General features: G+C 38.9%; 1 protein-coding gene across 2 annotated transcripts in view; it reads left to right on the forward strand.

Annotated features, from left to right (window-relative positions):
* LRRC69 (leucine rich repeat containing 69) overlaps positions 1 to 16,015 on the forward strand; it is a 90,775-nt gene extending 74,760 nt beyond the window's left edge. Inside the window, exons 7-8 of one of the 2 annotated variants that reach the window (XM_017680849.3) lie at positions 1,547 to 1,726; positions 15,708 to 16,015. In XM_017680849.3, coding sequence (XP_017536338.3) covers positions 1,547 to 1,726; positions 15,708 to 15,818 — 291 coding nt within the window. In that variant the 3' untranslated portion in view covers positions 15,819 to 16,015. The remainder of the gene's footprint in view (positions 1 to 1,546; positions 1,727 to 15,707) is intronic. The other variant, XM_073219450.1, reaches the window with a different exon arrangement.
* The last annotated feature ends 6,116 nt before the right edge of the window (positions 16,016 to 22,131 follow it).

The following is a 22,131-nucleotide window of genomic DNA, read 5'->3' on the forward strand; positions in this document are numbered from 1 at the left end:
GTCCATGTATTTCAACAAATTCTTCTACCATCTGCTATTTGAGTAAGTGGACCATTGTCTGTTTTCTGACCTAGCACTGAATTCTGGGAGCTAAAACTGACCTGTAAAATCAATATTTCATCAGAATCACAAGCTATGCTCTGTGTAAGAGAAAGGGTGATAATAGCCATCTAGTTTAGAAGTTCCGGTCATATTAGTGTAAAAGGGTAATTCTGTCAGAAAGGATGATCTCATTATGTAACCATCCAGGAGAATGATCTCAAGTGGGTAGGAGGTTATACTGTTGAAGGATCAGACATTTAAGGAACCCATACTCGGGCTGTTTGTGTTATAAAGGCAGCTTGTCCAGATGCTAGTTAAGTGGAAGGATAGAGAATTAGGAAAGCAAGGTAGCAATTTATAGGATTTCATTGTTATTTTTAAGAATTTAATTGGAGTAAATCAGTAAAAGATTGATGCACGTATGCATGTATGTGTATGTGTGTGTGTGTGTGTATGTATGAATTCCCAAAGATTTCTATAAGAGACTATGTTGTGGACATTTTTAATAAAACAGAAATCTTTTGTTTTGACCAGAAAAAAATCATCCCATATGCTACTGAAATTCATGCAATGCTTGTATATATACAGAACTTGTATGCTACTGTCTCAAACAATGGGGGGCATATAGTGGAGTAAATCGAATGTTTATTTTGTTTGCTTGTGAAAATTAAATCAGTGAAGATTTAATGTTACATATATATTTTTTTACTTTAAGATGTTTATTTTGTTGATGGTCATGGTAAAAGTTTAAATTTCCTCACCACCCCTTTATTTTTTAATGTTACTATATTATTATTATTACCAACTAAAATGAAGTTTCCAAACATGTCTATGTGGATAGGTTTAATACAGATTGAATTCAGAGATTTGGTTAATAGAAATCAGTACTCTTTACTAATATAACTTTATTCAGGTACTCAGTGCAGTAGATAACTTATACCAGTGCTTCTCAAACTTTAACAGTTTGAGATTAAGATTCAGATATGGATTACCTGGCAAACTTTGTAAATTGCAGGTTTTATTCAGTAGGTCTAGAGGGCAGCCTGGAATCTTATTTTTTTTAATGGGCTTCTAAGTGATTCAAATTCTACTAGTCCATGACCCACAGTTTAAGTAGTAAGGATTTACACATTAATAAATATGACAGTCAGTTTTTGAATCCAATCTAAATATCTGTACAGTCCTTGCTTATTGTAATGAGAGGTATAAAATTTGAACCTAAACTTTATCTAACGATATAAGTTTATTATAACAAGGATTCCTGTAAATGAGACATAGAAATCTCACTATAGAAGTAACTTACTTTTCTTATGCTATTGAAAACTGAACTTATTTACAATGCCAGTCACTGATAGTACAATATAATTGATTATATATACTGTAGAAAATTACTTTAACAGAAACTGAGGAATAAAGCAAAAGAAAGATTAATGAATGGAAATAAATGTAGTGTAAAACAATTACTTTGAAAATAATCTGAAAAACTATATTCTTTTTAATCTAGGAAATAACATCAAGATTTATAATGAATCAGCTAGCAGCAAAAAATCCTTTCCTAACGCAAGCTATAACATGGTACCCACAGGTCAGGGACATAATCTCTCAAGGAAGAAAATGTGTAATATGTGGAAATTTCTTTTTAACCATATGGCTGGAATGTGTTGAGTTTGTTCCTCCATCAAAGGTAAATTGTGTTTTTTGTGTGAGTGTGAGCATAAGATCTCTTATTGTTTGTCCTTATCTAAGTCAACCAATATAAGCAAGATTTAAATCTAAGAATTAACATCGATGATAGTATAATGTTTCTTTTCCAGCTTTATTGAGATATAATTGACACATAAGTTTAAGATATCTTATGTGCTGACTTAATACATTTATAAATTGCAAAATGATTACCCCATAGTATTAGCTACCTTTTACATAGTTATCATTTCTTTTTTTTTATATATTGAGAACACTTAAGATCTACTCTTACCAACATTCAAATATATGATGCAGTATTATTAGCTGTAATCATCATGCTGTACATTAGATTCCCAAACTTGTTAATTATATACCTGGACGTTTGTGTACTTTGACCAGTATTCCCCATTTTCCCCACCTCTCTACTCCTGGTAACCACCACTTTACTGTTTCTCTGAGTTGTCTTTTTTAGATTCCATATATAAATGATTTACAGTATTTGTCTTTCTCTGTCGGACTTATTTCACTTAGCATAATACCCTCAAGATCCAAGCAAGTCATTGTGAATGACAAGTTTTTCCTTCTTTCTCATGGCTGAATCACATTCTTTTGTGTATATGTCTATATCTTTTTGTTTGCTCTTGGGTTGTATGAGCTCCGTATGTATTTTGGATATTAACTCCTTGTTAGATATGTAATTTGCAAATGAGTTATTCCATCCCATAGGTTGCCATTTCATTTTGTTGTTTCTTTTGCTGCACAGACACTTTTTAATTTGATGTTGCCTCAATTATTTACTTTTGCTTTTGTTACTATGCTTTTGCTGTCATATCCAGGAAATCATGGCAGTTTTTTCCCCCCTCTGTTTTCTTTTAGGAGTTTTATGGCTTCAGTTCTTAAATTAAGCCTTTAGTCCATTTTGAGTTCATTTTTGAGTGTGGTGTAAGAAGGGATCCAGTTTTATTCTTCTGCATGTGGTTTTATGCAGTTTTCCCAATACCATTTGTTGAAGAGATTATCCTTTCCTCATTGAGTATTCTTGGCTGTCTTGTCAAATATTAGTTGATTGTATATGTGGAGATTTATTTCTGGATTCTCAATTCTGTTCTATTGGTCTATGGGTTTACTTTTAGGCCAATACAATACTGTTTTAATTACTGTAGCTTTGTGGTATAGTCCAAAACCAGAATGTGTGTTGCATCCTGCTTTGTTCTTTCTCAAGATTACCTTGACTATTTGGGGTCTATTGTGGTTCCATACAAATTATAGGATTTTCTTCTATTTCTGTGAAAAATACCATTGGAGATTTGATAGGTATTGATAGATATTTCATTGAATCTACAAATTAATGTGTAATCTGTAATATGGACATTTTGACAATATTAATACTTCTGACCCATGAATATGGTATATCTTTACATTTGTGTCTTCCTTGATGTCTTTCATCAAAGTCTTACAGTTTTCATTGTAGAGATCTTTCATTTCCTTGGTTAGATTTCTACCTAAGAACTGTATTGTTTTTAATGCACTGGTGAATGGGATTCTTTTTTATACATTTTATGGTTAGTGTATAGAAATACAACTGTTTTCTGTATGTTGATTTTGTATTTCTGCAACTTTACTGAATTTGTTGATTACTTGTAGCAGTTTTTTGGAGGAGTCTTTAGCATTTTCTATATATTAGGTCACCTCATCTGCAAACAAACCCAGTTTTACTTCTTTATTTTCATTTTGGATGCCTTTTATTTCATTTTACAACCTGACTGCTCTGGCTAGGATTTCCAGTACTATGTAAGTAGGAGTGTTAAAGATGGGTACCCATTATGTAGACAGAGCTTAGCACAGTAGTTGGTACATATTTTATTTCTAAGAACAACTGATAAATCACAAGATCTGGATTTGAATACCAGCTCCTCTGTTCTTTTAGGTTATTAATATATTTCACCAAATGTATAATGGAGAAAAATCTGGCCAAGCCATTGCTAATGGGGGCTAATGGTTGAGGAGAAATTTAAAAGTCAAACCAGCTGGACATTAAACACCAAAAGGAAAGAGAGATCATCAGTGGGAAAATGAAAATAGAAATGTATGTTAGTTCTCAAGATGGGAGTAAATCTTTAATCAGGATCACTTGTGTAACGTATCTGTAAATTTTTCACATTACCATCTGGAATAGATTGTTATATTTAGGAGACATTTAATGAATCTAACACATACCATATTACTTGGAAAAAGTTCCAGAACACTCTGTGTTCACTGACCATGACATGAACACCTTGGACAAGTTGCCATGTTGCATTTTCTCCCAATGAACATTTTTTTCTTGGGAAAGATGTTCTTGCTCTGATAGATTCCCTCTCACAATTCTTTGATGAGCTGCTAGTCTCATTTCAAGTAAAGAAATTGTAAACTAATAATAGTAACCACAGCCAACATCTATTTGGTATTGAGTGTGTGTCTGACATTGTGGTAAGCTTGTCACGTGGAATATCTTAATTAATGTTCAGAATAACCCATGACACCAGTGAGAAATCCAAGGTACAGAGGAACAAACTAATTTGGCCATGTTCACAACGCTGTTAAGTAGAGACTCTGGGGAGGGAACCCATGTGTGTAATTCCTTGCTCTTAACCAGACATTCTGGACCATCTTTCCTATGCTTTCCCACTTAGTTATTCCTTATTTGCTTTAACTGAATTTAAGGCATTTATGTTAAGGAGACTTCTTCTATCATCATTGATTAATCCACTCAAACTCATTAATTTTTTCCAACTATGTGTCAGTTCCTTTACCTCGGGCTGGGGATACAGCCCTCCAGGAGCTCACATGTTCACAAAAGTGGTATAATAAGGTAACTGGAACTTGACAAATTAGGCTTGATGACCAGCTACCACTTACCACCTGTGTCATCTTAATTTCCTCTTTGAGGCTAAGTTTTTGTAAAACTGCAATAGTAATAGTACCTATCTCATGGGCTGTGATGAATTACAGATGAGACAATGCATAGACAGTGCTTAGCACAGCAGGTGTTTAATAAAGAAAATATATAGTAAATGCTTAGTAAGAATATATATATATATATTTAATCAAGTCCTTAAGACAAGAAAGAATGGCTAGTCTTGTGATGAGTACTGTGATGGAGGAGTGGATAGAGTGCTATGAGAAGAAGTTATCTCAATTAAATGGAGTATTCTCTAGTCTATCTCTGGGACAAACACAGTGATTGTATTTGGTACTTAGAGAGTACATAATACATGTTAAAATTATGTTAATAGGCACTGCTTATAAATGCGCACTTTGAATGATAGGGAGACATTAGAATAGATAAAGAACAGTGACAGTCATTTCAGGTGAAGGAACTGCCTGGGCAGAGGTAACATTGTACAAATAAAGAAACTGTACAATGAGTACAGGGAACTCAGTGAGTATGAGGTATAGGAGTTGAGATTAGAGAGAGAGGCAGGTGTGAGATCAGGATGACTTTTGATGTGAAGTTTGAACTTAAATTTGAAAGGTACCGTATTAGTTAGATATAGCTGCCATAACACAGTGCCACAAACTAAATGGCTTAAACAACAGAAATTAATTTTCTCACAGTTCTGGTGGCTTGAAGTTCAAGACCAAAGTATCAGAAAGCTTGGTTTCTTCTGAGGCTCCTCTCCTTGGCTTGTAGATGGGTATCTTCTCCCTGTGTCTTCACATTGTCTTCCTTCTGTTCATGTCTGTGTCCAAATTTCCTCCTCTTATAGGAACACACATTGTGAATTAAGGTCCACCCTAATGACATCATTTTAACTTAATTACCACTTTAAAGACCCTATCTCCAAATACAGCCACCTTTGGACGTACTAGGGGTTAAAACTACAACATACAAATTTGAGGAGGACACAATTCAGCCTGTAACAGTTACTCACAGTAGAGCAGTGGAAGCAGTGGAAGATGAAAACTTTTTTTTTTGACACAAAGAAGTTGGATCTGGTGATGTTGATGTAAGGACTGTTTATATATAAGAGTGACACTTGAAGCCAGGAATGAAGATTTCCTAAAAAGACTTACATTATGAAGTCAGAAGATCAGATGGACAGAACCCTTGAGGACAACAATATTAAAGGTGTGTACAAAAGCAGGAGTCAGCAAAGGAAATGCAATCAAGGAGGGAGGGGCAAAACCAAGTAGAACAGGTACAGTTTTTTAGCTATAACACAGGCAAGAAATAGTTTTTTGTTTTTACTTTTTCTTCTGCTGAGCTTAACTTCTATTTGGGTCCCTATTCTACTGGAAAACTTATTCTAGTTAATTCCAGGTTTATGTGGTAATTTTAGGATGTTCTTGGTTATTTCAGATTGACTCTTGATCCATCAGGATTTCCTTCCCCTCCCTTTCTTCTTGTATTCTCCAACTTTTGGAGCTCTTTAAGTAGTCTCATAGCAAGCAATAGGTAGTGGATGTCCTCTCTTCCATCTGGGTATCCCTTGAGGTATATGGTCATCCTGTCAAGACCTCAGATATGGTCCTATCTCCATGATGAGTTGTCCACTTGACATTGGTCTCTGCTTATCTACCCCTGTGTCCTGTGCCTTCTTGTTCTGACACTGAAGTCTCTTCAGCCCACTGGTCCTTTTTCAGCCACTTCCACACTATTCTCTGGTCATGAGAAAACTTGGCTCTTCTCTTACTACAATATGGGCTCAAGAGTGAGTTGATTAAAGTTGAGAAATTCAGGGGGGAGGAGAAAAAGACCAGGCTAGAAAATTGGGGTGGAAGATGGTGTCCCTTGCGTCATTAAGTGGAAGGGCTAGAAGCAGGTTGTATTACCCAGAACCTTGAATAGGAACAGAAAGTGAAATCAGCATGCTTTGACTAATCTCCATGAAATGTACAGGATGAAAGGGAAAATAGCAATAGGGTGTTCCCTGGGGGTTGAGGAAGGCTTGAGGATAGATTTTGAGGATGGGGAAATATGTGCATGATTGTAGGCTGTAGAAGGAGCTAGTAGAAGATGAAACTTGAAATTAGTGTCTGTTGTATGCCAATTCAGGAAGAGTTTAATGTTCTGATTATGTACTTCCTACTTTAAGTAATTAATAGGGCTAGAATTTGGTTACCAAGTGATGAGCCTCATCTGTTCCATCACCTTACAGGACTGAGTAAGCCAAAAAGAAGAGGCTGGAGGTCTGAGATCAGGAGACCAGCATGGTTGGGTGAGGGCCCTCTTTTGGGTTGCAGACTTCTGGTTGTATCCTCACATGGCAGGAGCAGCTCGGGAGCTCTGTAGGGTCTCTTTTATAAGCGTACTCATCCTGATCATGAGGACTCTTCTTTCATGACCTAATCATCTCCCAAAGGCCTCCGTACCTCCTGATACCATCACATTAGCCATGAAGATTTCAATATATGAGTTTTGGTTGGGGGGAACACAAACATTCAGCCTGTATCAGGAGGCTTAAGGGAAACTTTCCCGAGGAGGTAGTTTTTAATAACATGACTTCCTGATTCTTATATTAACTCAGTGACTTGGTTTTCATTGTCTCCATTCACAAGTGAGGCAACCAAGTAGCTTGCTCGTATGTTTCAAAACTGGGAAATAACAGAATTAAGACTTTAGATTATGCCTCCTGATATCACCTTGAGGTTTCTTTCATTGTAATATAGCATGCATATTTTTATTTTGAACCACAAGAGAAAGCACAAGTAAATTCATTGATTAGTGGTGATACAATTATTCACAACAGCTGCCTTAACCTATTTGAAAGACTGGCATATGGAAGGAAGATGAGGCTTCTCTATTCATCTGTGGAGTGGAACATAGAGCCACTGGTATTTGGGCTATGAAAGAATTTTCTTACAGGACTGTATACATACACACATATATAGGTTAACATTCATCATCACTGAAGAAGCAATAAGGATAGAAGAAAGAATAGGAGAATAAATATATTTGTTTATCTACATTTTATTTTACAACTTAAAACAGAAGTAAGGTACATTTTTATCAATTAAATATGTTCTGAGGGCATTACAAAAACAGCAATGGAGTTCATAAGAATATAGCATGAGTTAAAAATGTAATGGTTAAAAAATAACTCAGAGACCTGCATGTGAACCTTGTTAATGACAGAAAGTGTTCAAATAGTGAAGAAAAACATTCATGGTCTCTCATATTGAAAAAACATACCGAGTGTTAAGCAGATTATATAAAAACAAATCCATACCTAAACACATTTTGATAAAACTGCATACTACCAAAGGGAAGCTATTAAGAGCTAAAGATAAAATTTTCTAAGAAAAATAGATCACCTACAAAGAAATGGAAATGGACTGAAAGCAGATGCTAGAATAAAATGGTGTAATATCTTCAAAGCACTAAGAGAAAATAACTCAAAATCTGGAATTATATACCTAGGTAAATTGATAGGTAAAATAAATGGGAGTGGTGGAAATTGTGAGAGAAAATTTTTGAAAAGAAAATTGTTTTGTTTTGAAATAACCATTGATTCTAACCTTATTAAAATAACTGAAAAAAATTTAACAAGTACCATTTAGTAAGAATGTGACAGTGAAAAATGTATATGATAACTGAATTAGAATAAGTGTATAGTATGACTTTATAAATTATACTAAATAAATTTAAGGATATTTATAAATTTGATGAAGAAAATTTAGTTTGGAATATACATTACATGTGCTTTGCAATTGAAACATGTTATTTGAATGGTGTTGTTTACCTCCCTATTTCTAGACTGAAAACAAGCACAAAATATGTGAGAATGATAGATTAACTATGTTGGTAAACAGTTGCTTTGATATATCTTTAGGGTTTTATGCTGCTTTTCTACTTTAGAGAGATAATTCAAAATTAGTTTGCTTAGAAGCCTCCCTTTCTATAAAATTTTCAATATCTTAATTATCTTTTCAGGAACTAAGCTTAGAGAATTCTGACCTTTGGAGTAAATACTTTATCATGAAGGGAAAACCCATTTGATAATGCCAACGTCTGGTTATGCTGTTATGTTTTACAGAATGTTCTGTTTTGACGGAGTTTGCCATTTGAAGGCACAGTTGAAGGATGGAGACACTTGATGACAAATGGGTCTTTATTCTTGACATAGAACTAGAAACAACCAACTACCAAATTGTAATTGCTTCTCTTCAGGCAAATATGAATTTATGTCATGCTTATCTTATGAAGTAGTGAGATGAGGATTGGAAAATAGTCATTGAACAATTTTATTCAACTTGAAATGTTAAACTTTACCATAATTCCTCCAGATGCTCTTGTCTTTTTCCAAATGTGATTAGTCCCTGCCATCTGAGTTCAGTTAGTCCTCAGCAAGTAAAGAATTATCAATAATTTTAATGTAATTTGATATTTAAATATTAACTACTAATGACATAAATCTTTGAAATGGTAACAAAAATTAATCCTTTTTAGTTACTACCAACTTGGGCCATATTTGAACTAGTGACTTAGAGGTAATCTAATAGTCTCATAAAATCCTTTCCAAACACTTGAGTGATCCTGTGCCCAAGTTATGCATTTGATAGTTTTCATTTCATATAGTTACATTAGTTGAACTTAACATTTCCCCAGATTCCTTTAAAGTTGAAGAGTTTAGGGAGGGAACAGTTTGAAACATGAACTCTCAACCCTGTATTGAGTGATGTAATGTAATTAAAACTACCCTCAAAAGAGATTAGATTGAGTAGTTTTCACTACAAATGAGTGAAAATGCTGATCTACTTTATGAAAATAAATGAAAATTTGCAACCTTAATTCCTTTTTTATGACAAGCTGTCAGTAATGAAACATAAGATTACATTTAATAATTTTACTCATTACTTATAGAGCAAAATCTTACTTTGCAGTAAAAAGTTACTACTGTTTAGATACCACTGGCATTCATTTATAAAACTGATCATTTCAACCAGTCAACTGTGAAAATGAATATAGGTTTTAAAACATTTAGGCAGTGGTTAGTCAATTGGATGTGTATTAGGCACTAAGAGGATCAGAAGGAATCACATTTCTAATTCTAAACAGTGCTGAAAGTAATATGTATTTATTGTTCAGAAAAATTGAAATGGTGTGAATGTTATTATTTTATTCAGAAAAATAGCAAAGCAATTATAGTATAAATGAATTCCCATATTGTGTCTTGATTACTTCTACTCCTATGGGAATGCATTGAATTCTCCTTTCCCTTTAGAGAACTCTTTCTTTTGTTCTTAAACTGCTGGGTAGAGTCACTGTTGTATTCAGCATCTTTTTTTTTTTCTTCTAAAAATCTTAAACTGCATTCAACTTCAGTACATTTATCTGAAGCTGAGCATAACCAAAGTGTTTGAACCTCCCACATGAAATCCAGAGGCCACTGATTTATTTGGAGGTGGCGATGGAGAAGAGCATCACTGCAGAAGAGAGAATGCTGCTTTGTTGGGTTGGGTGGCTGGAATGTGAGCAGGATTTGCTTTCTGGTTTCTGCCCTCACCATGGTCAAAACTGCCCTAAGGGTGGAATGACTATATAATGTATCATCTAAGCCAAGATGCTTTTGAGAGTGAAAATGGACATTATTAAGAGCTGGAAAAAATAGCAGGAAACCAAGCTATCTGGGCAAATCTGAATGTATTACTGCACTTCCTAAATATAGCTGTTAGCTTTAGAGCAGTGCTCGTTGCTGGCCCTTATCACTGCTGGTAGGGAGGAGCTGTCACTCTGAGTGTTCATCTTGGATTTTTAAAATCATTTTCAGTTACTTCATAAATATTTGAGAATTTGCTTTAAGAAGAAAATCTGGGTGCTAAAGGCAAATAAGAAGACTTAGTTTGTCCCAAATGGTTTAAAATCTCAGAGTTTAAATTTTGAACATGTAAAATATGCTAACAATAAAAACTAAATGTTAAATGAGTGGTAGAGACCAATTGATTTAGGATGTCAAAGTGGGAGGTAAAATCACTGTAGGTTGTCTGGCCTGGAAAGTGCCCAGAAAGATGCTGGAACTTGTATAGGATCTTGACAGGCAGAATTCAGATACATGGAGAAAGAACCAGCACGGCTATTTTAGAGGAAAAGAATGATGTAAAGGAGAATAGATCATGTTCATCAGGCAGTGAATCTATTAAGTTGTTTGTGGATGGGAATGGGAAGAAGAGGCATTTCCATAAATTGAGTCAAATTCTCTGTATCTGTCAAAGGATAGAATAAAGAGTTTGAACTTGATCCTGTTTGGAAATGGAGTCCTACTTAATGTGTGGGGACAAATCAATGATATAAAGAAAAATGTGTTTCAGAAGGAGTGAGTTGGTACTACTGTGTTAGATTAACTGGAAGTTGTAGAGAAGGAAAGCTGAAGAAGAGACCTATTATGTTGGTTGCTGAGTGTGGGTGTGAGCTACAACAGTAGGAATGCAAGGAAAGGAAGCACCTTGAGGAATTCGGATGACAGAACTTGTTGAAGGATTGGATGTGGGAAACCTTGGAGGCGTGTGAAGGAGAAAACCAGATAATCCCAGGAGGAGCTGATTTGGAGGCAAGATCCCAAGTTTCATCTTGGACAGGCTGAGTTTCAAGTGATGTGTGGATAATTTAAGTGAATATGTTTAACCAATTGGAGGCAGATCAGAAGAGCAAGGCAATATACTTCCCTGCATTATCTGAAAACCTATGCACTTTCCAACAGTGGTTCATTCTTCCAAACAGTTCTGCAAATTATTATTAAACTATAATCAAAACCCCACATTGGTGAAAAAAGCTGGGAGGCATACTGTGACTAACACTGACTTAGAATTTAGTGAACTTTGATTCTAGTCCTTTCTCTGCCTCGAACTGTGAAGCCTAAAGAAAGTTACCATTCTTCTCACTATATTTGGACTATTTTCCTCGTCTGGACAATGAAGGGATTATAACAAAATCTCTTCTAGTTCCTAAGAGGACAAGGGGCTGTCATAGTCATGTTTTTAATGATCCTGCTAATTTGAAACATTTTACCAGTATTAGTTTTCTTTTGCTACTGTAACCAATTTCTTTATCTTACTGTTTACTAGGTCAGAAGCCTACCATTCATCTCAGCTAAATCAGGATGTCAGCAGGGCTGCATTCCTTTCTGGATGCTCTAGGGGAGAATCCATATTCTTGCTCTTTCCAGCTTTTAGAGGCTAACCACATTCCTTGGCTCATGGACCCCTTCTTCCACCCTCAAAGCCACATTGGCAGATCTAGTACTCCTCACACCACATCACTTGGACCTTCTCTTTTGCCTCCTTCTTCCAATTTGAGCAATCCTTGTGATGAAATTGGGTCCACCTGCATAATCCAGAATAACCTCCTCATCTCAAAGTCCTTTAACTTCATCACACCTGCAAAATCCCTTTGCTGTGTAAGGTAACACACATACACAGTCCAGGGATTAGGACATGGGCATTTTGGGGGGCCATTATCCTGCCTACCGTGACACTTTTTCCTGATAAAACGGGAAACCATCTTACTCTTTTTTCCTATTCCTTGTACTTCAAGTAATATTGAAACTTTATCCAAAGCTTTACTGTATAATATAAACATATTATTTAATAACCTTTGGTTTCTCAAAGTTTAAAATATGACAATGATTGTCACCAAGGTATGTGAGTGATATTTTAAAATCTCTCTATTCTACCATTCAACAAATATAAAACTTAGTAAACATTCATATTTAAACTTAAAGTACGAAACTACTTTTCCCTAAAATAGGGAGAAGATATCATCATGTGTTTTGTTTTAGGAAATAAAATAATGCATTCCACTGTGAATAGTAAAGAGCAACAAATTAGACTTAAGTATAGCATTTCAGATTTTAAAGCTTTTTGCTGAAAAGATATACTTTCAATATAAAAGCATGTCTAATCATAGACCAACTCCTTTTCCTCTTCTCTGACTTCAGCTTGACAAAAAAGATCTTTCAGTGTTTCAATTTCTATCGTAAACAATGACCAAAGCAGTAATTATCTTTGACAGTCGTGAGGTTTTGTTAATTGAGATTTGTGAAAAGATGTCCTTTAAAGAGAGTGTGTCATTATTCCTTTGTAATATGTTCATTTCAAATGGACATATGTCATATAGATAGAAACCACTGTAATGATGCCACAAATGGAAATAGAAATTTAAATAGATACCAAGGGGTAAGATATTAGAGACTTCTTTTTCATGCAGACATTACTGAGCCCAATGACTCTAGATGAAAAAATATGTCACCAAAGAATTATATTGAGTTCTTTTGTTCTCAGTAAAATTTCCAAGAAATAATTCATAGCCCTGAGAAATATTATATCTGAAATAGCAATTATTAAGTTAGAAAATAATCACAAGCAAAGTTCCCTATTCAATACAAAACTGAAAATGGGCTTTGGTACAATAAGTTCCTTAAAAAAAGCATTTAATTCTAATTAACTAAATAGTAGTACACCAAGGAGAGGAAAAAGGAGCACAGACACCTTGCATTCCTGCTTGTAGCAAAAGTCAATCCATATTCTGGCCATATAAATTCTTAGTGACATAATGACAAAAGGTAAATGGCTAAAGCCTTAATGGAAACAGAAAATGCCTTTAATAGTTTCTGTTATAAACTTCTTATCTCATGGAGAAATTGGACTAAGCAAATCAGAAAACTGTATGACCCCACTTGCTTCCTTGGTTTATGTTTGTCTTTTTTTAGTAACCTCCTCTTGGTTCATGGCTCTACTCTTTGTTCTAGTTTCTTAAACAGAAGCTGAGCAAAATGTATGTAGCATGGTTTATTTTGATGGCCCTTTAGTTCTAGATGACGTGTCACAGTAGTGGGCAGGAACAGCTGATTGATGAAAGGGTTTTCTGCTATATGGAAAGGAAAAGGACCATGTAGCTTTAGACTTTCATCACTAGTTCTCCGAGCACAATTGCAACACCAGTTAGTCATTATAATCTAACTAATCAATATGTTCTTATATGGAAAAGAATTAAAATGTTATACATAATATGTCTATCATTAGAACACCACTTATGAATTCTTTTTACCCCTGGACTAATATATTTATTGTTCATATCCTATGATTCAACATTTTAAGGTCTATTTATTGTTTATACTGTATTGTTTCCACAATACAGTATACACATTCCTGAATTTCTTCTCTCATGGTTCACCCTTTATGAATGTCCTTTCATGTACTTTCCAGGCAGCCACTTCCTAGTCTCCTTCAAAACCCAGCTCATCATTTTCTTATTTTCTGAAATCTTGCTTAATATGCAGCCTATGGTGGTGTCTCCCTTCTCTGCACTCATATGGAACCTACCACTGGGTTAAGCCTTTTGTTTCTAGTATTTTTTGTGTATGCTTATGTCTTATCTTTACAACTTCTTTGTAAAAAAGCTTCTTAGAATCAGGGATTGTTTGTTATATGTTTTTGTATGCTTGTCACTTTGCCTAATGTGGTACAGGTTTTAAGTTATTCCTTATCATTTGTTAGAACTCTTAATTGCAAGTTAAAGAAACGCAACTCACATACTAGCTCAAGTAATAAAGAAGGCCCAGGGACCGGTCTGGGTGAATATTTAGTCATGCTGAATTAGGTACCCAAAGAATCTGTTCTTCTCTATGTATTATCTGTTTTCCTTTGTCTTGGTTTGCTCTCAGGAGGAAGCTCCCTAAAACTGTGCCTTCTGTTAGTAGAGGGAGAGTTTCCCTCTGCATGAGATCCAGGGAATGCCCTGGGGCTGATGTTCATTGGCTTTATTGGGCTGTCTTAATATATATGCTGGGCCTGAGTGATGTGGCTTGAGTCAGGGAGTGAGATAAGTTGCCCTGTCCCACCTGTAACATATACACTGAAATTGGAGAAGGGGTGGTCACCCAAAGGAAAAGGTACACTTTTTGTGCCAGCAGAATAGGAAATGGACACTGGACAAGTGAAACAAAATGCCTATTGGGTATTTCAGTAAATGTTTGGTGATTGATCAATTGAACTTCCTTCTAGGAAAGAGGTCCAGTTTGTAAAGATTTTGTACCATTGTCTACCTTCATTCAAAATATTTTATCATTAGAATAGTGCCATTATCCTCTGAATACTTCATAGTGACTGTTGGAGGTGGATGTGAAGGTAACATTTATGTATGACCTTGACTGTCCACTAATTTATTACCAGGGCTGAAAGGCTATTACTCTCAAGGATGGATTAATAACTGTGCTTAGGTGTTCGAAACTTTAAATGGGCCCTCAAAGTTCTTTTGTGGAACAGTGAACAGAACAATCATGAATTCTCTCACTGTGGATTATGACAATGATGGCCCAATGGGTTCAGATAAAACCAAGCAGCGTTATCAGCTAATTAAACTGCTAGCTGTGTGACTGAGAACTGTTTTGACTTCAGAAGTTGTTTATAAAACAAATGGTGAGCTTTTGAGGTTGCCATTATTTCCAACATTAGTGGTCAGGTGATGGCCTGTTCGTGCATTGAGAAGTAATCAAAAATATTTTAAGTATAAAAATTTAAGTCATATATTGGGCAACTTGCCTGAAACTCAGCTAGTGGCTATCTTAATGAACATTGTAGACAGCGAACAAAGAGTTCTAGAACAATTAATTTCCATGGGAAATGAACTCTGGATAGGCCAAACCAACATGTCCGTTGGGGAATTCAGTAAATGTTAATCAATCAACTTAACATCCCTGTAGGACAGAGTCAGGTTTGTGTGGATTGTGCATTTTTTATCTCTATCCCAAACACTTTCTGGCTAGACAATGTACTAATATGTTTGGTTAAAAGCATAGATAATCCTTTATTATTTGAATTTTGGTTAGTATTGAGTATGCCTTTCTTAGCTGGTTGTATGAGAAAAGAGCAAATCAAGCATAAATGAATAGTGTGTCCTTATTGAAATCAGTGTTGTGAAATCTCTAAGGAAAGCTAATATTTATTTTATTAAAAAATACTTATTAAACAAGGCCTTAATTTTATTTTTAATCTCTACTTTTTAGAAATGGAAGATAAGCAGAAACCTACACCTGGTACCTCTTCGAATATTAATTTGTTCTTACAAATGTTTTAATCAACGTGGCCCTAACCTCTTTGGAATTGCTCAGGTGTAGAGCAGGTGGGAAGCTCATTTAGAGCCTCACATGATTTGCTCCATCAGCTCTGCACAGCAATCAGATTATGCCCTACTTATGATACCATGCTGTGCCTCTTCGTTTTGTCAATACATTAAGAAAAGGAAATAATTAACTTACTTGTAAAGATCCCAGTTTAAACACTATAGTCTACCTTAGATTGTTTAAACTGTAGATGTGCTATTTCTTCTTTGACAAAATAAACAAAAAAATAAAGATCTTTGTGGCAAGTGAGTTCTGTTGTTTCCTATCATTTTCTGACTACCATACTTCTTTTCTAAGTATTAAGAGACATGGATGAAGAAAAGTATTTTATGCATTTTTATGCATATTTTACAACTGAAAGAGAATCTCTTTTTAGTGCTAGTCAGTTGTATCACATTTGTATTATTTCAGTTGAGCTCTTATTTTTTAAGAGGCACTGACATCTTATTGACTAAAATAAAACCTTCATTCCACTTAAAAATGTGTGGAAGGTTGGAAACCCAGGCTTGGTTACTACTAACATCACTTTGTTCTTGCTTTAAGGTTTTATTTTATTTTATTTTATTTTTCTCAAGAGAAATTAACAGAAACCAGGGAAGTAGGGTTGAAATGAGAATTTGCCTCATTTTCTCAGAAGGACAACAGAAAAGTAGGGAAGGAAGTTAGGAACTGCAGGGGAGAGTCTGCATAGACCAGTGTTTTGGAAGTATAGTTATGTCCAGCAGCATCTGCATCACATGAGAACTTGTTAAAAGTGCAAATTATCTGGCCCCATCCCAGACCTACTAAATCAAAAACTGGGGGAGTACAGGTCAGCAATCTGTTTTAACAGATACTCGAGGTTATTTAGATGCACATTCTCATTTCAGAACCACAGAGACAAACTAAGATAAATTTTCTGTGGATTCAGAAAATTTAAGAAATTGAATCATACACTTATATCGATATGTTAATTGTTGTGCCCAAAGTCACGAATCCCAGAAGACCACCAAGGAGCCAACACTGATGCAAAAACAAAGAGCCTTTATTCGAGCTAGCTCGAGCTCAATCTCTAATCTACACCAATGCAGTGGCAAGATGCCAGAGAAAGAGAGCGCGTTTTCCCCAGAACAAAGGTTTTACGGGTTTCCAGGGCGGTTTGGGAGGGTGATGGCCATGGCCCTGGCTGATTGGCTGGGCCTGGGGGTAGTTGGGGGGTGATGAGTTGTGGCTTTGGTCAGTTGGCAGGGTACAGGGGTGGTGGGTGTTCTTGCTGACTGGAGGGGAGAGAGGGACTAAGCTCCGATTGGGTGAAATAGGATCCAGGTTCCGATTGGCTGAAATAGGATCCAGGTCCCAATTGGCTGAAATAGAATCTGGGAGCTTGCCCTTTCATTAATACCACTATAAATATGTTTACACATGTAACTATTTGGTGGTCCTCCTAGTGGAGAGCCCAGTGGATTTTCATCTTCTGCAAATTTTATTACCATGTTACCTTCCTTACTAGGCTTTTTATTAGTTCGCTTCAGGACATACTTCTTCATGCATCAGAGTTGCCTCTGGTATACTTGAAGGGCCCCCCACCAGTAAGATGGCAAACTTCCAGCTTCTCTTCGGGGTCCTAGGTTCCCGCCGGCGCCACATGAAGCCTAATCACCTCTCGCCCCCCTCCCAATCCCAGCACCTAGCCAACAGCCACCAGCCCCGTAGAAGTAACACCACAGTCACCCTATACCCCTTCCTATATAACCCAGCACCTTCCCTAATAAAGCGGATTTCTCCAGTGAATTGCTGCTGTGTGTCGCTCCTTTCCTTTCATTGGTGCCGAAACCCGGGAGACGGGACACCCCAACTGGGCCCCATCTTCCCCCCGACACCAGCAGCAGCTTGCCCTAGTCCTCTTTATCCGGCGCTGGTTCATCACACTCACCACTCCTCTCTGGCCTTTAGGTAAGTTTTCCCCCTGGAGTGGGCCACTCTTCCTGAGCTATCGCAGTGCCATTGACCATGATCATCTGGCAAGGCCCTGATGCTCGGGGACGAGGAGGGAACTCTCCCTGCCTCAGGCCTTCACGGCTGTGGCGGACCCTCAGGCCCCTCCTCCAACAGCCATAAATCCCCGCCTCAGGCCTTCATGGCTGCGGCAGACCCTCAGGCCCCCCCTCCAACAGCCATAAACGAGGTGACTCCTTTGTGGATGAGAACGCTCCCTTTTTCCCCCCTCCTCCTTCTGTTCCATCCACCGAAAATTCCTAGTACTAGGTACCTCGTGACTCCGGCACTCTGCCTTCTTAGGGAAGTCTGGGTGATGACCCACACTTCCTAAGAAATTCCGACTCGTATACGAGTTTCCGCAGACCACCAAGGATCATTGGGGACGCCCTTTGTCTCCTTGTGGTCTGCTTCCAGTCCGAGGATCTCCGTTCGTCTTTCCCTGTTTGTCTCCTTCTCTGTCCTTTAGCCATGGGAGCCTCCTCATCCCTCCCTGAAAGTTCACCTCTTGAATGCCTGCTTAAGCATCTGGCTACCCTCTCCCTGATGCCTGATATAAAACCAAAACTTCTCCGTAAATATTGCTCCCAAGATTGGCCAACATATCCCCTAGAAAATAACAACCAATGGCCCACAGGGGGAACTCTTGATCCTAACATCACTTGCAATCTCTTTAACTACTGCCAGTGCCTGAAAAATGGAAGGAGATTCCCTATATCGAAGCTTTTTGCCTCCTCCTCCCCCCACCCCCTCCCAAGTTCTCCTAGCCTGCAAGCCGCCACCCCCACAGAAGCCTCCCGTTCACTCCCTTCCCCTTCTTCTCCTACAACAGCCTTTCTCCCTTCCTCCCCCACCATCTCCTCCCCCATCTCACCTCCTCCGCCTTCGTCCCCTGCAGATTAAGCCTGAGCCTTTCAGCCCCCCTTTAACTAGGTCCCGGGGGCCTCCTCTGTCTTTGCCCTCATCACCTGTTTCTCCCCTGTTAGGGACCGCCTTTGTCTTCTCACATGTTTGTAGGGAGAATGGGAAAGCACCTTCGCCCATGTCTGAACGTAGCATGGGAAAGCACAAGCTTGTGAACAACTGGTGCAGTCCTTGGAAGTTATCTGTCCACAAAAACATATCTTGTCCTCAAAGATGAGCCAAGACTCCTCACTCTAAAAATAGTGAGAGACCTTGAAGATGTGTAGAAACACCACCCCTGCTTCTAGCTATGCCCTTCCCCCACTTGCCAATGTGGCAGGAATGGAGAACAAAGAACATTCTGTTTACGCATTCCATAAGCAATTAACTGGAGCCCTGCTGTAGCTCAGTTAGTAGAGCATGGGACTCTTAACCTCAGAGTCATGAGTTCAAGCCCAACTAGAGCAGCAGAGGGAAGCAGCTGGGCTGCTGGCTGGTGACACGTGGGTCCAATTCTATCTTTCTTTATTTTCTTTGCCCCCCTTCCGCACTTCAGGACCTGCTCGACTAGGCGCGGCTAGACCGTGTCACTCCCCCACAGACTGAGCCAGAACCCTTCAGTCCCCCTCAGACTCGGTCCCAAGGGCCTCCCAAAATTATCGCCCCCCTCCGGGAGGTAGCAGGATCCGAAGGCATCGTGCGCATTCACGTCCCTTTCTCCTTAGGAGATTTAGCCCAACTAGAGAAACGCCTAGGTTCCTTTTCCACTGATCCCATGACATACATCAGGGAGTTTCAATGGACCCTCCAGTCTTACAGCCTCACACATCATGACATTTTCATGCTCCTGACCAATACTCTCCTCACTGAAGAGCATAGACGAGTTTGGGACTTTGCCCAAACGCACGCTACCGAAACCCACAGGACTGACCCCACCTATCCCCCTGGCCCCACTGCTGTCCCCGAACAAGACCCACACTGGGATTATAACACTGCCGTAGGTCTCCGCTCTCGAGATATTTTTGCCTCCTGCTTAATAGCAGGTCTGAAAAAGGCAGCTCGTAAAGTAGTCAATTTTCAAAAGCTCCAAGACATAATTCAAAAGAGAGATGAAACCCCCTCCGAGGTCTTAGACAGACTCACTCAAGCCCTATTACAGTATACCAGCCTAGACTCAGAAACACCTGAAGGAAAACATGTCCTTATGACATACTTCCTAGCTCAAAGCTACCCCAACACTAAAGCTAAACTCAAAAAGTTAGAACAGGGCCCCGCTACCCCACAGACTGAGATCCTAACAGTGGCCTTTAAAGTCTTCCATAACAGGGAGGAGGAGAAAAAACGCCGTAAACAAAAGGCTGATCAGGCCAATTTCCAAATGTTGGCCCAGCTGATAAAACCACAACCTGGGCACCCCTCTACAAACAAGCCCCACCCCCCCAAGGAGCTTGTTTCAAGTGCGCAAAAGAGGGACAATGGTCAAGGGCGTGCCCCTCCCCCAGATCTCCTACCACCCCATGCCCCAGATGCCACAAAAGGGCCACTGGGGTCTGATTGCCCAACCACCCAAAGGGGAGGCTGGACGAACAACCCCCATCCTAAGCTAAGCCCACTGTAGTGGGGCTGGCAGAAGAAGATTGACAGGGCCCAGGGGCTTCTCGCCCGACCATTTCCATCACCAAACAGGAGCCCAGGGTTACTTTAACAGTAGACGGTCACCCCATCTCCTTCCTCCTAGATACAGGAGCCACCTTCTCAGTCTTGCAAGAATACCGGGGCCCTACCATGCCAGCCATTACTCCTATAGTCGGGGTAAGAGGTAAACAGATTTTCCCATTAAACCCCCCCCCTTTTATGCACAATCCAAGACAATCCAATACCTTTCTCCCACTCCTTCCTGGTTATGCCCCAGTGTCCCATCCCTTTACTAGGACGGGACATCCTTTCTCTCCTCCACATTTCCATAACTATATCCACTCCCACAGCCCCCAGTAGTCCCTTTCTGATGGCCCTCATAGCCGACGACCCCCCTCTACCCAATGAAATCTCTGGGTCCGCCCTCATACACCCTGTAAATCCCAAAGTTTGGGACATTACAAGCCCCTCCATGGCCCTATGTCCCCCTGCCTCGATCAAATTATGTGACCCCTCTCAGTATATCTGTCAGGCCTAATACCCCCTAACCACTTCAGCCCTCATAGGCATCCAACTCATCATTCAAGATCTCTTAAACAAAAATTACCTCAGACCCACTCACTCCCCATTTAATACCCCCATATTAGCTGTTAAAAAAACCAACAGATCTTTCCGCCTTGTCCAAGACCTTCGCCTCATCAACATGGCCGTTGTCCCTATCCATCCCTTAGTTCCAAATCCGTACACCCTTTAATCGCAGATCCCTGCCTCGGCCTCCCACTTCTCAGTCCTAGATCTCAAAGACACATTTTTCCTATCCCCCTGGACCCCTCCTCCCAAGATTTTTTCGCCTTCACCTGGATGGACCCATACACAGGATATTCTGAACAACTCACTTGGACAGTTTTGCCACAAAGCTTCCGAGATATTCCCCATATTTTTAGACAGATCCTAGCTCAGGACCTCAAACAGTTTCATCATGATCACTCCAAGTCCACCTTATTACAATACATGGACAATCTTCTACTCTGCAGTCCCTTGTGGGAACAGTCTGGACTTGACACTGCCTCCCTACTTAACCTTCTAGCTTCCAGAGGTTACTGAGTATCCCCCGTCAACGCTCAAATCTCTTCCCCTCCTGTCACTTACCTCAGATTCCTTCTATCTCAACAAAGAAAGTCCATTACCTTAGACAGAAAATGGCTCCTCTCTGACCTGCCCGTTCCCAAAACCAAGACAGAAATCCTTTCCTTTCTAGGCCTGGCTAGGTATTTTAGAGCATAGATCCCTAACTTCTCCCTGTTGGCAAGACCCCTATACGACCTCAGCAAGGGCCCCCCTAAAGAACCATTATCCTCACCCCGACACTCCTTCATTAAGCTCCGTCAAGCTCTTGTGGAAGCGCCAGCTCTCCATCTTCCTGATTTGTCGAAGCCCTTCTCATTATACATTCATGAGAGGTCCAGTCAAGCCCTAGGAGTCCTAGGCCAATATTATGGCCCATCCTTTGCCCCAGTAGCTTATCTCTCCAAGCAATTAGACCCCACAGTTCGGGGATGGGCCCCCTGCCTACAGGCATTAGCCGCTAGACAGCTCTTGCAGAAGGAAGCTCATAAACTGACATTCAGGGCGCCCCTTACCATTCTGTCCCCACATCAACTAAAAGATCTCTTAACCTATAAAAGTTTACAGACTCTCCCTCCCTCCAGACTCCTGATCTTACTGTCCTCTTTCCTCCAAAATCCTGTTCACCCCCTTTGCTATCTATACCCGAATCATGACTTTTTCCTCCTTT

Source organism: Manis javanica, chromosome 2 (genome assembly GCF_040802235.1).
Source record: "Manis javanica isolate MJ-LG chromosome 2, MJ_LKY, whole genome shotgun sequence".
Taxonomy (NCBI): domain Eukaryota; kingdom Metazoa; phylum Chordata; class Mammalia; order Pholidota; family Manidae; genus Manis; species Manis javanica.